This window comes from Phascolarctos cinereus, unplaced genomic scaffold, assembly GCF_003287225.1.
Source record: "Phascolarctos cinereus isolate Bilbo 61053 unplaced genomic scaffold, phaCin_HiC Scaffold_2;HRSCAF=192, whole genome shotgun sequence".
Taxonomy (NCBI): Eukaryota; Metazoa; Chordata; class Mammalia; order Diprotodontia; family Phascolarctidae; genus Phascolarctos; species Phascolarctos cinereus.
The window spans coordinates 253342428-253356937 of record NW_027555625.1 but is presented as its reverse complement, the minus strand read 5'-3'; the positions used below and the strand labels follow the sequence as shown (position 1 = coordinate 253356937).

The window sequence follows — 14510 nt, the reverse complement described above, 5'->3', positions numbered from 1 at the left end:
AAGATTTCACAGTTTCCCAGGAGAAGGCTCTTGTCTGAGCCAACAACACCTTTTAATTAGTCCTGATGAGAAGAAAACATCTCACCTCCCTCAGGGAGCAGGGCATAGTGGGATCTCCAAGCACCATCCAGCCTCTTCCTCATTGCTCAAACCTGGGAGCTTTGGCTCCATTTTGTGGATAGAGAGATCAAGTCTCTGGAGTAAGGATGAAATTCAGTGGGAACATGGGTTCTTGGCCCCTTGGCTTCTTGTACCCCATAAATCCAGTGAGGCATAGATATGTGATACAAATACAATTCAGAAGGAACGCTCAGGAAGTCTTTTCCAGTTATTCCTACCTGATCCTGTCTAAATCTCTGTGTGCCCTATCTGTCTAATGCATGGTTGTATTTCCCTCTTTGTGTCTATTAGGTCTTTGTGTTGAGGATAGCGGCATTGTGACCCATATCTAAACCTCTTTCCAGGACCAAAAAAAAAAAAAAAAAGAATCCTTCCTTAAGGTAGGGGTGGTCGTCTCTGAATCCCTCCTCCTTGCATCCCCGCCTACCCTCAGGCTGCCCACAGCGGCTGAGGTAAAGATGTGGGAGGGCATATTCACGGAGGAGAGGGGACAGTCAGGCTATTGTTTTAATGATTATGATGCCTTCACTTTCAGATTCTCCTCTCCCCCCGTCCCAGTCCAGTTAATCTACTTCTAAACCTAGTAGATCACCTGAACCTTCCTTTTCTCATCTGAGCCAAGGGATGCGGGAACAGGAGCTAGGATTGACTTGACATTGTGTGGGAGTAGTCAAAAGGGAAAAAAAAATCCAAGCTACCCCTCTCCAGATACTTCACCCTCTCCCAACATGAAGAATCAAAGTTTATCTTCAGTCTCTTCCCTTCCAATCAGCAGTGGTTTTATTTTCTCCGTCCATCCGTCTGTTCCCATGCGCCTCCCACTACTGGGAGGCTTCTCAACTGGCTTGTCGAACTGGGATTAGGGGTAGGTAGGTCCAGCAGCTCCCCAGGGTGTAGTCCGCTAAAGGTGAACAGGTTTGCTCCTTCACCTGACTTTTTTTTTTTTTAAGTACATTGGATTCTCCCTCCCCTCCTCTTTACAGTACCCGAGCTAGGAATCCTCTGCTTTTGACCAGTGAGTGTTGGTTTCTCTATAACTCACATCCGGCAGGGGCTTTGGAGTCCAAGGAAACCTGGTGGTGAGATTCTATAAGGAATTTCCCGGGGCCGGGACTGATGCAGTGAACCAAGGTCCATCAGCACCGGACAGCGCCTGTGGGTTTGGCAGGAGTAGGTTAAAGTGGCGGCGAGGTTTCCGGGGGACCGGGGCGGGGCGGGGCTGGACTGCCTGCGGACTGGGAGTTGCAGGGAGGAGGCGGGCACAGGCGGGGAATTTGGGCTAGGAGGGGCTGGCGCTCAGATTGGCTGGCTGTAGTCACGTGGATGCACCCTTATAGGGGCCAGATCTCGGAGGCTGTGGACTCGGAGCTGGGACGGAGCCTCTGGCAGAGCGCGCACCTGCCGCCCCCGCCCTACCCTGCCCTAGCTCCTGCTCCTGTGCCTGCCACCGCTCCCAGGCCTGAAACAAGGGGCTCCGAGACACAGAGAAAAGAAAGGAGAGTACCCGGGACTCTCTCGGGGTGCTTCAAGAGCCTCCGCGTCCTCTGCGCCCTGGGATCCGTCGGGGCCCGCGCCGTCTGACCGTCAGTGCGCGCCGGGCCCGAGGGGAGCCGGGAGGAGCCGGCCTAGGGGGGATGCGCCCTGGTCCCCCGGCGGCCGACACCGGGCACAGGGCTCCGGGAAGCGCAGTGCTAAGACAGGCAACGGCAGCGAAAGCGGGCGGCCAGAAATCATGGTCCGTTTCGGGGACGAGCTGCCCGGGCGCTATGGAGGAGCGGGCCCGGCGGGAGGCGGCCGGGGTGGTGGTGGGGCCGGGGCCGGGCCCGGGGGCTTGCAGCCGGGCCAGCGCGTGCTCTACAAACAGTCCATCGCGCAGCGGGCCCGGACTATGGCCCTGTACAACCCCATCCCCGTCAAGCAGAACTGCTTCACTGTCAACCGTTCACTCTTCATCTTCAGCGAGGACAACGTCGTCCGCAGATACGCCAAGCGCGTCACAGAATGGCCATATCCTGCTTGCCTGCCTGCGGGGTCGAGGGGCTTGCAGTGTGTGTGTGTGGGGGTCCAGTACGGGGTTGAGGGCGGCCTGGTTAGGAGTAGAGGACTGGGCGGGGCTGGGCAGACTGGGGGACCTACGCGTCCAGGAGGCCTTCTGGAAGGTCTGGGGAAGCCGAGGACTAGGGACTGCGGGGCTGTGGCCGGGTGGGGCTGCGGGGGGGAAGAGGGCGGCTTCCTGGGGGCGGAGGACCTGTCTGGCTGAGGGCTATCTGGGATAGAGAAGAGGGAGGTCTTCCTGGATAGTCCTGAGGAGCCTAGGAAAATGTGGTGGGATGAGGGGTGGGGGTGGGGGGCAGGAGCAAAGCCTAGGGTGCTCGGACGTCTCGGTCAGAGCTAGGTATCTTTGCGTGCACACAGACACAGACACTCCCGTTCGCAGACTCAGGGCGGCACAGACGCAGAGCGGGGGGGAGAGCTGCATAGAGAGCCTGGAGGACACCTGAGGGTGAATGGTGCGTGTGTCCACATGAATGTGTGTTTCTGTGCCTGGATTTGTGTGTTCATGTGTATATGTAACATATGTGCGTATGAAAATGCACGTCTCCCCGTTACATGTGTGTCTATATACATGTGTGCACGTACACGCGTAGGGTTCCCCCTCCTTACCTGCCCCCCAGACCCTGGGGTGGGCAGCTCCTGCTGCCATGGCTCGGGAGGCCATGCAGGGAAGGAGGGCGTCGGCTAGGCTGACTCCGGGTGCCGCTGTCCGAGGTGCTGAGGTCGCCTCTGGCCCTCTCTCGACCGCGGCCCCGCCCTCTCCCTTTCCGTCTCCCTCAACAGGGTGGGCTAATCGGCTAGTCTTTTTTGAGGGGTTTCTGAGACGGGTTTTGGCAGAGAGGCTTGCACCTGATTTTCTTCCGTGCTCTGTCCTCAGCAGAACCAGCATGAGAAGCAGTCATGGAGTAAGCTTCCAATCCTTTCACATGAGTTCGAGTTGGAGCCTCACAGGTCAGTTAGGGTGAGAAAACTAATACAAACCTTTCAGGGATGGAAGTGGAATCATCCTTATGACTGGGCTACCAGTCTAAGGGCTGTTTTATTTTTGACAAAGGTCTGATCTGCCTCACCATCGGGGAAGTTATGATGCTGGGTGTTCTGTGTCTCCTGTTTATAGGAAGGAAAGGGAAGGAAGTACAGCTTCAGCTTCTGGAAACACTGTTGTGCTCCCGGAGGAGGTTTCTAAACTTCTGGGGTGGGAGGTGTCCAGTCCTGTTCTTTCTTCGGTCACCTAGTACTCCCATTTGACTGCTGCTGCCCCTGTTTCTCTATTCTTTCCTTAACGTCTCCCTTGCTCACTCCCTTTGAGTACATGATCCTGGCCACTATCATTGCCAATTGTATCGTCTTAGCTCTGGAGCAACACCTTCCTGATGGAGACAAGACTCCCATGTCTGAGAGGCTGGTGAGTGGCCTAGGAGCTGGAACCAACCTGTCCTGGGGAGGGGTGAGGATAGGACTCACAGAACCAGAGCCCCAGAGAGGGTCTGGGGGAACAAGGGAGGAAGATGAGGACTTGATCTCATCAAGAACTGGACAGACCACCTTGGAGGGCTGAATTCAAGAAGGGTCTAGGAAAAGATAAACCAGGGGGTTGGATGAGGGTTCACCTCTTAGCAAAGACAGAAAGGCAAACAACAAAAGGCAGATAACATTAACTTTTCAACCCCAATGCCTACTCCAGACCTGATTTGTACTGGAGCCTAGGGCTGCAGCCAGGGACTTGTGGATGACAGAGGGTTCTTTCATAAGGAATAGACTCAGTTCTGCTCAGCATGCCCCAGGATGCTTCTGACTCTAATCAGGTATTTCCTGTCTAAATGTCCCCTCCTAACTACAACTTTTTGCCTCTAACCCCAGTCCTCTAGCTCTTCCCTCAGGCCACTTCCACTTTTGTTTTTTTTCCCCCACAAATACTTCATTTTCTAATATTCATAACTGGTTTATTTGCTATGGTCTTAACTCTGTCTTAGCTTCTTAGGAAGCCTCCACTCATCAGGGATGCCATGTTCCCGGGAAATACATGCAGCATGAGAGAGGCTAATTAGTTAAAAAAATAAATGTACACTTTGGAGGTCCATGTCACCCCTGCTCTTCCATAAGAGTCTTGAAGCTAGAGTGTGAGCTCAAAAGCCATTGGTTTCACTGAGTGGTGTCTTTTGAGTTCCTGAATAGGATCTTTCTCCCTTCTCCTGTCACTGGTAGAAGGTGGTAGAAAGAGCCCATTTAAGCCCAGGGATATTAGGATCCTCTATCCTAAGCAGAATTTCAAATTCATCAAATCAAAACCTTTATTAAGCATCTATGTATTCAACTGTGTGCTGGAAGCTGTAGGTGAGACGGGGAAGCAGACCTAGGTCCTACTCCATCAGATAGCTCATAGCATGAGGGAATCTAGAAGGGAGTAGATGCAGATCCCTATCCTGAAGGTGCTCATTATCTATGGGAAGTAAGGCACACACACAAAATGGTAAAATGTTTAATACTACCAGTTAGTAAGATTGGAGGTGAGACTGCACAGCTCAATGAGCACACACATTGTATGACAGAGTGGTCAGGGAGGTTTCAGGAAGTCTTTGGACTGAATCTTGAAAGGTGGATAGGATTTGGAAACTAGAGAATAGTGTGAGAGCCTTCTTGAGGTGAGGCAGTCTTGGAGAAAAAAGACAAGAGATAGAAATGAGTATGGCCTTGTGTGGAGGACAGGGAAGATGTGTTTATGTCAGAAGTGGAGATGAAAATGCACTCTGGGAAATAGGACAAGTGGAGGCTAGAAAGATGAGGGAAGGGTTCTTGAAGCCAATCTGAGGCTAACATGGAAAGGAGTATTGTCCATCTTTTCTGGAGCTGACTTTGAGCTTCTTTAATTTTCTGGAATTATGTCTCTCTGAGGGCAATGCAGACACTTGAGGGAATGAGACAGAGTAGTTCACACCCTGTCCCATGGTGTATGAATCAGCTCCCTGGACCATCAGTGGGGTCTACTGCCAAGGAAGAACCAGGGCAAGTAAACGGGGAATTCAAGTGTTATCACCTTGTCTCTCTTTGACTCAGCCTTGCCATGGTCTTTCCTGGGACAGGGGGGGCTGCATTGAGCTGGGTAGCCATAACCCTGAGACAGAGGAGACCTTTAAACCCGAGATATTTCCCTGCCCCAGGCTTTATAGCCTAGCTGAGCTGACCACATTGATTCTGCACTGTCCCATTCCGTTTCCTTGACCTAGAGTCTTTGAGTTTTGAGTCCCTAGGATGTCCTGGTTCCCATTTGAGTTCCCAAGATGCCTAATGTGAGAGGCTGTCCCTTCTCAGTTGTTCCTGTGGTCACTTCTCTTCACTAGCTAATGGGTTTTTTTCTTCTTCCTTTAACCACAGACACTCAGAACTCATGTCTCTGAGCTGTCCATTAAATCCTTCCTGACAAAGCAGTTGCTTCCTGGCACAACCCATACCTCCAGGTGGTGTTCAGGGTCTGGAAACAGGATTATTCTCTGCCCAATCTTATGGTAAATAGGGTCGTGGCCAGGGTTCATAGGCCAGGGATTATACATAGTTACGAATTCATTTGGAAGTATGCAGTGTGTCTATATTTAAGCAACATTTATCAATATTTTTTAAAAGGAAGATCCGGTGTCTGAGGAAGTTGAGGACCCTTCCTAAAGGCTATGGCCAATCTTTGCTGAACTATGAAATAGCTCTGGTCATTCCCAACCTCTTTCGTTATGCTCCTCCCTTCTTCCAATATAATCCCACATCAGCCTTATCGTCTGCAGTGAAAGTTTCTCCAAAACAGAGACAGGCAGGTACCTGTTTGTAGTTAAAGCTTATGGTGTGCCATGCCCTCAGGAGTTTGGATGAAGTATGTATACTATTCAGATTGGCCTTTCATTATACATTGACTAAGCAATACTGAGTCTCCTGCCCCACCCATGTGTGCCTAGCTCTGTGTTCTATGTCATTGGGAATCCACGAAGAATTCCTTGTCCATTGCCCTTAAGGAGGTCAACCTCTTTGGGGAATCAGATTGTGGACATAAGGAATAAAGACAATATAGGATAGAAGGTGGCCACGTGCCTCACTGTCTAGCTCAGACTCCAAATGCTAGAGGAGTTCAGAGAAAAGAGAGATCAGTGACTCCTAGGATGTTCAGGGATGGCTTCGTAGTGGAGAGTAGGACTCTATTTAGGCCTTGAAGGATGGATAGTTTCTTGGTAGGAAAACAGTACAGATATGAAGGAATGAATGAATCTTGTATGTGAGAGACAGTGAGAAGATGGATTTTGTGGACATGTAGGACAGATGAAGGAGAATGGTTTGAGATAAGACCAGAAAGGTAGGCTAGAGGCACATTGTGGAGGGCCTTGAATGCCTGGTTGTATTCTAGCCTTGGAGGGTGGACCTAGAAGCAATGGATGAAAATTCCAGGGAAGGAGACTTCGCCTTGATGAAATGCAAAATTTTCCTAATTAAAGGAGCTGTCCAGACATGGAATGGGCTGTCTCAGGAAGCATTACATTCCTCATCACGAAGAGTCTTTAAACAGAGCATCATATGACCACTTGTCAGGGATGTGGCAGAGGGCATTTCAGTTGAGGTTGGATTAGATGGCCCCTTAGTTGCCTTCTCGTTGCTCAGTGTGGTAGCTCATGAAGGATAAATGAATCATAGTGAGGGAAAAATTAGCCAGGGAGACCAGTGAAGAGGATTTTTTTTGTTGTTTTATAGTAGTTCAGGCAAGGTGTCAAGGGCCCCATGAAAGCAGATGCTGTAGGAAGGAAGAGCAGGGAGAGACCAGGATATTCTTCTCATTCTAATTCTCATGAGCTTTTTTTTTTCAAGAAGGAAGAAAAGGAGGAAACAAGTATTTATTAGGCACCTATAATACACCAAATGCTTTTACAAATATCTCTCTTGATCCTCACAGCAACGCTGAGGGGTAGGCACTATTACTTCATTTTACAGTGGAAGAAACTGAGGCAGAGGTTTGTTCCTCTCCTCCCTCAGGGAGACACAGCTAGTAAATTTTGAGTCATAGTTTAATCAAGATCCCAGGCACAACACTCTATCCACTACACCACCAGCTTCCTCTAAGGAAGTCAATTGTTATTTCACAGGGAAGGCAGTATGGTAGGCAGCAGTATACAGTAAATATCTGACACCTCCAGTACTTGCAACACTTTCCCACCTCCATACTTTTCCCATCTCCAAGAATGTCCTCCCCACCGTGCCTATCTTTCAGGTCCATTGCCTCCATAAATTACAGAATCTTAGAGTTAGAAGGGACCCCAGAAGTCCAATCTATACCTGAGCAAAAATTCTCTCTGCAACCTCTGTAAGAAATAGCCTTCCTGCCCCCATACTCTCTGCTTACTTCTTGTGATAAGGCATAGACCTCATGAGCTAGAGTCTAAGGGTGGGGAACTTGCAGCCTGGAGGCCACATGTAGCCTCTAGGTCCTCAAGTGTGGCCTTTGACTGAATCCAAACTTCACAGAATAAATCCTTTTATTAAGGGGATTTGTTCTGTGAAATTTAGATTCAGTCAAAGGGCCACATTTGAGGACCTAGAGGGCCACATGTGGCCTCCAGGCTGCAGGTTCCCCACCCCAGATAGACCATTCCACATTCTCCAATTCCTCCTAAAAGAAGTGACCTCTCTTCTGTAACACTATGTTCTTAATATTCTTATGGCCCATATATGTATTATATCTATCTATGCCTCTCTTACTAAACAAGAAATTCCATGAGAATAATGGTCAGGTCTCATTTTCTTCCTCAATCCCATCTCAAAACCAAGGGCCTGGGCACATGAAGAATCAGTCGTTATTGAACTTGGTGACTAAATGATTATGGAGGATGAGGGAGAGAGAACAGTCAAAGATGACTCCCAGGTTTTGAGCCTGGAAGATGGAGAGGACGATGATACCATCACCCAAAATAAGGAAAATTGGAGGAGAGGTACAATTTTAGAGTGGGAAACGATGATTTCTGTTTGAAAAACAAGTGTGAAGTGTCAGTCAGACATCCAGTTAGAGATGTCCAACAGAAGATACAGGGTCAGAGCTTCAGAGAGAGGGAGGCTTTTCTGTTTTAGGAGAAAGGGGATCAGGAGCCCTGAGTCCTAGTCCAAATTGTCACTATCACTTCTGCTGTCTGGGTGATCCACAGAATGAATGGGCTGAATATGATGATTCCTCAAGTCCTTTCTTGCCTTTATCCTCTATGAGTGACTTTTCCCTCATTTGAAGTTAGGACTTGAGACAGACATAGGAGTAATTCTCATAGAGGTGAGGATTATAGCCATAGGATCACCAAGTGAGATAGTTGAGTGAGGATGGTGTCTCATATTTAGGGAGTGGGAAGAGAACTAGTCCCAGGGGTAAGATGAGAACTTCTCCCTAGCCAGATGGTAAGCTTCCCAGGACTTAGGGCTCCTTCTCTGACTGCCCCATGGCCTCACTCAGCACAGGGAGGCCCCTGGGGACTCAGTATTAGGCCAGCATCTCTGGACCTGGCTGCTAGTGACTTGTCCTGTTTCTTCCCTGCAGGATGACACAGAGCCCTATTTCATCGGGATATTTTGTTTTGAAGCTGGGATCAAAATCATCGCCTTGGGCTTCGTTTTCCACAAGGGCTCCTACCTGAGGAATGGCTGGAATGTGATGGATTTCGTGGTGGTCCTCACAGGGTAGGTGGCTGTAACAGGGCCAGTCTCATGGCCCAGAAGTTCTTGCCTTGGGGGAATCACCATCAGGGCTTTCCAGGTCATGAGGCAGCTTTGGAGGAGGTGTGGCTGGCCAGGTGAGGGCCAACAAGAAGGGGCATGTGTCCCACTTAGAGGAGACCTTTCTCTCAGTGATGGGACCACCTCATCCCAGTCATTTTGCCCTGCTCCCCAGTCCTCCTTCCTTTTCCCCCACAGGAAAGCCAATCAACCAAACCTAAGATATGTCCAACCTGCCTCATCCTTGGATAAAGGTTCATCTCATTGAATTCCTTGCACATGTTCCTGAAGAGTTGTATAAACTGAATTTTTCCAAATAAAATCCTATTTCAAATGCACTGGTAGAGGAGGAAGGGGGTTTGTTTGGAGGAACTCTGAGTTCATTCTTTAGTAATGCCAACAGTCAAATTGTAGAAGAAATTATAATAACATTTATATATTGCTTTAAAATTTCTGAAGCACTAAACACAGGATAACTCATTTGATCCTTATAATAACTCTGGGAGGTGGGTACTATTATTATTCCCATTTTACAGATGAAAAAAACTGAGGCAAACAGAGATTTAAACAGGGTCACATTATTAATAAACATCTGAGGCAGAATTTGAACTCAGATCTTTCTGACTTCAAGTCTTATACACTCTAATCCACTACTACCTTGCTACCTCTACAAGCATTCAACTCTAATGTACCTCTATGAGCATTTGTTACATTTTTTTTTTGATTAGGCAATGGGGTTAAATAACTTGCTCATCATCACACAGCTAGTAAGTGTTATGTGCCTGAGGTCGGATTTGAACTCAGGTCCTCCTGAATCCAGGGCCAGTGCTCTATCCACTGCGCCACCCAGCTGCCCCTCTTCAAGCATTTGTTAAGCACTACCATGTGCTAGGCACTATGCCCAGTGCTGGGAATAAAAAGAAAGGCAAAACAAACCAACGAACAACCCAGCCTGCCCTTAAGGAGCTCCCATTCTAATGAAGGGAAAACGACATTCAAACAAGTATGTACAAACCAGCTATATCCAGGATAAATGGAAGTTAATTTCAGAGAGGAGGCACTAGCATTAAGGGAGACCAGAAAGGCTTCTTGCAAAAGGTAAAAGTTTAGCTGAGATGTTGAAGGAAGCCAGGAATACCGGAAGGCAGAAATGCCAAGTGGGATTATTCCAGGTGTGAGGGACAGCTACTGAACATGCCCAGGCTCAGGTCTTGTGGGAGGAACAAGGAGATGGATAAGTATATAGAGAGTTGTAAGATGTAAGATGTCTGGAAAGGTAGAAAGGGCACAAATTATGGAGGCTCCTTTCAGGGTAATTGTCTCCTGATTCACCTGTGTAAATCAGACATTGATTTCTTATGTCTGCTGAAAGTGAGGGGCTCTTATAGTGGTAGACAGTGGAGTGGCGGTGACAAGGGGGTATCGGTGGGTCTGCCTTTGAACAGAAATAAGTCCCTCATTGAAGAATAAATCCAAACCACTTGGTGTGAATATTCAGAAACATCTGTTGTGTGATTAGAGCTACCAACACATAGAGCTCTCTGAGAGGAGGCAAGGTAACCAGCCCTGTGGAAGGGGAACCCAACTCTGCCCTAGGAGTCAGGAAACCTGGGTTCTATACTCTGCCACTGGATTATTGAATATTAATGGTGTGATGCTGCCTCTCTGGGCCTCAGTTTCCTCATCTGTCAAATGGGATTATAGGGGCTATGGGTGCCTTGGCAGGGCTTCTGTGAGCTTGTTTGTGCTCTATGAACAGAGGAGGATCATCAGATTGCTCTGGGAGTCTGTGATTTGAGGCTGTGAATATTTGGGACACCAGGACTTATGTTCACTCTGGGGCTTACTCTTGTCCATGGAACATGGTACCTGTTTGCATAGTTGGGTGGTCACTATGGATGCCAGGTTTGAGCCTCCAGCCCTTGGAGGCCTTAGGCTTGCCCAGTGTGACCCAAGGTGACAGGTCGACATTTAAGACTCCACAGTCACTATGCAAAGCCAAGCAGGAGAGCCTATGAGGGCCTTCTTCTGGGGCCTAGGCAGCAGGGAGGCACAGTGGGCCTGCAGTCAGGAAGTCCTGAGTTCAAATGTGACCTCAGACACTTATGGTTATGTGACCTTGGAGAAGTTGCTTAATTTCTACCTGCCTCAGTTTCCTCAGCTGTAAAATGGGGATAATAATAGTGTCCCAAAGGGGCATTGTGAGGATCAAATGAGATAACATTTGTAAAGCACTCAGCGCAGTACCTGGCACACAATAGGTGCTTAATAAATACTTATTCTTTCTATTCCTTCTCCTTCCTTCCTCCCCAGGGTAGATAATTAAGGGGGACTTATTTAAGCAGAGAAGTCCTGAGCCCAGATTTGAGGGCTAATGTGAGCATTGCGATGTGGAAACAGAATCATGGTCTCTCAGAGCTGGAAAGGAGTTTGGACATCATTTTGTCTGATTTCTATGTGAACATGACTCCTCTCTGCACCATTCCCAACAAGCGGTCAGTCATCTAACTCTTCCTGGAGACCCCCAGTAAGAGAGGACCCAGCCATTGCTCCTGGCCTCCCTTGGAGGCCAAGTAGAACTCATCAAATCTGTCTTCCTCACCGCAGCCTTTCAAAGACCTGCATATGACCGCGTCCCACTAAGTCTTATTTTTAGTCTATTAAGGGGAGGTTCTTACGCCTTGGCTTTTGTTTCCTTCCTCATCCTGATTGCTGTCCTCTGAACACATTCCGGTTTGCCAATCTTCTTCCTCAGCTGGGGCCCCCAAAACTGAACTCAGTGCTTCAGATGTGATGTGACCTGGGTAGAAACAGCAGGCCTATCATTTCCCTTCCTTTTGGAATTTCAGGCTTCTCTTAATTGAGCCTAAGATCATGTTGCTTTTAAAAAAAAAAGCAAAAAAAAAATGGAGGGGGTACCATATCACACAGGTGACTTGTATTAAGCTTGTTGTTGTTTAGGCATGTTCGGTCTGTCCGACTCTTTGTGACCCCTTTTGGGGTTTTCTTGGCAAAGATTCTGCAGTGACTTGCCATTTCCTTCTCCAGCTTATTTTACAGATGGGGAAACTGAGGCAAATAGGGTTAAGTGATTTGCCCAAGGTCACACAGTTAATAAGTGTCTAAGGCCAGGGAGGAATTCAAGTCTTCCTGACTTTAGGCCTAAGACTCTATCCATTGCACCACCTAGCTGCCCTATATTGAACTTGCGGTCCAGATCTTTTTCACATAAATTCTCTTCCCCTATCCTGTATTTGCACAGTGGATTTTTTGTAACCCGTTCTCTATCCCTATTGCCCTGCATCTTACTAGACTTGGCCTCTCTGTCCAGTTCTTTGAGTGTGGTGACTATGGGTCAACAGAAACATTCCACCAGGGTTTATTAAGTGTCTTCTGGGGCATGCTGGCTGGGGAGGCAACATCACCAGTCTGGGACCCCCGGTCTGCCCAGACACTTAGCCTCTTCTCTTTGGCTTCTCTTTGCCCCTGTTCTCTGGATGATGTTCAGTGGAGCCACATTCTCTAAGGAGGCTGGTTCCTGCAGAATGCTTCTGTTCCACTTGGCAGGGCCTGGATGTCTGCATGTCATCGTCGGATCCCTGTGCTTGCATGGGCGTTGTGTGTGTCTTGCATTGGCAGGAGATCCGTCCATGTTTTAAGGTTCCTCCCCTCAGCACCGACTCAGCTTTTAGGTAGATCCATTCCTGGCCTCTCTCTGAACCACTGGTTCAGGGATGGCTTTCTGCCTTGGTTTGCTAGTCCTTCAGCTCTGTTGCCAGGAAGCTAAGGAGGATTCTTTATCACCCAAGAAGCAGGGAAAACATGTGCTGAGGATTTTAAGAGGAACTAGAATGGAATCAGGGTTAATAATAAAATAATAAGATTTCCATTGTTGTTCATGACAAGCCCCCCTGGTTAAGTTTTCCTAACTACCGGGAAAGGAGGCAATGAAGTTTTAAAACCAGGGATGTCCCTTTATGTAAATGAAAGTAAGAAAAACTTCAGTGTTTCATTCAGAGCCCTTTCAGGGTTCTGTGGTTTTAGTCTAGTGTTTCTGATGGTTTCAATGAGTTGTTGTCCCCTGGATATGTTCCATGGGTTCAGTGAAAGATACTGTCTGTGGGACATTCCCAGTGGTTTACATGGTCGTGGCCATTGTCAATGGTAGAGAGTGGGGAAGGAAGGAGTAGGGGGAAAAAAAGGAGAAGGACTGTCCTTGGAATTGTTTTCTGAATATTCAGTGGGTCATGATCTGGAGCCATGTCCAGTGGGGTAAATGGGATGGAAAACACTGGAAATTCTGAGTTTGAGGACTTCTGAACTGAGGAGTGGTGATGAAGGTTTGCCAGGGCACCAGTGTATCCACAACCAAAGAGCCGTCTGGCCTCTGAATACAGGTACAGCTTGCTCCATGTGGTAGATATGTCACAGGCATGTAAGTTATCTGAGCATTGGTTTTCTATAAACACCTTGGGGAGGCCAGTTGCTTGTAAAGTCATACGTTTTTATTTTGTGTGAATATATAGGGGTTACACCTGAGGGGTTGCCCTCAGAGTGGGACAAGATGGGGCTGGGGATGGAGTGGAACAGAAATGACCTGGAGCTACTCCCCAGTGTGGGTCTTCCAAAGTGAGTCCCTCATCTCAGTGAGCACCTCCTTTTTTCCTTCTGTGAAATGAGGAAAGACATCCCTATGGCAGGCCTGCCTATCTTGTTTGGAAACACTGGCCAGAGGCCAGTGAGCACTGTGAGAGATCACCTCACGGTCTTGTGCTCTTGAGTGAAGGAAGAGAACATAGAGGAGGTAGAGCTCCTAGAATAGGCAGGGCCTAAGTTTCTTAAGTCCCAATATTTTCTTCAGGCCCAAGTAGTACGTGGTTGGAAATGGACCCAGTCTTTCTATTCTAGGATATTTCTCTGGAAGGGTCATCTCAACTCAAAAACATGTCAGCCTGCAGTCATGATGGTGCTGTGCAGCCTGGGAAACATGTTCTGTGAATATAACAGGAAGGTACCAGAAGTCCCTCTTCCTTTCTAGGGCCCCTACCATTTCACCCTCCTCCCCACCCCTCAGTCATAAAAATTGCTTCTAATTTCTTCCCCAGTCATGGGCCAAGTCCATTACACCATAGGTGTCCATCCTGCAGACCAATTGCACTTTTTCTCGCTGCTTCACTCTCCTCTTTGTTTCAGTTCTGAGTGTCATTGGTCACCCCAAGGGGGTGGGAACTGGACTATCTTGGAGACAGGTTGCAGGTGGCCATGAGTAACTCTCACGAAGTCTACCTTTGGTACAGTGAAGATGAAGGCTGGACCCTGAGGCCCTCCTGCATCCCTAGTGAATTCCTCCCTCATAGAAGCATTGCGGTATCTCCAAGTCCCTTAGTCCCAGCCATGCAGAAATGTCCTAAGGTCTCTCTTTTCTCTAAGGAATCTTATATCTCAAGGTCTGAAGTCTGTCCCTGAGGTCTCTCCCATCTTCCCTCCTCCTCCCCCTCCCCCACTTGGCTCAGGTGTTGGTATTTCTAGTTATCACTCTGGGCTCAGCAGCCTTCTTGAATACAGATTGGTACCATTTACTCTTGTTCCCTTCCTGGGCACTTTGAAATGATGTT

At 48.3% G+C, this 14510-nt stretch overlaps 1 protein-coding gene across 1 annotated transcript in view; it reads left to right on the top strand.

The window, feature by feature from the left end:
• Positions 1–1476: 1476 nt before the first annotated feature.
• CACNA1B (calcium voltage-gated channel subunit alpha1 B) overlaps positions 1477–14510 on the top strand; it is a 252226-nt gene continuing 239192 nt past the window's right edge. The window contains 3 exon segments of the mRNA XM_078149926.1: positions 1477–2127; positions 3475–3580; positions 8720–8859. Coding sequence (XP_078006052.1) covers positions 1853–2127; positions 3475–3580; positions 8720–8859 — 521 coding nt within the window. The 5' untranslated portion in view covers positions 1477–1852.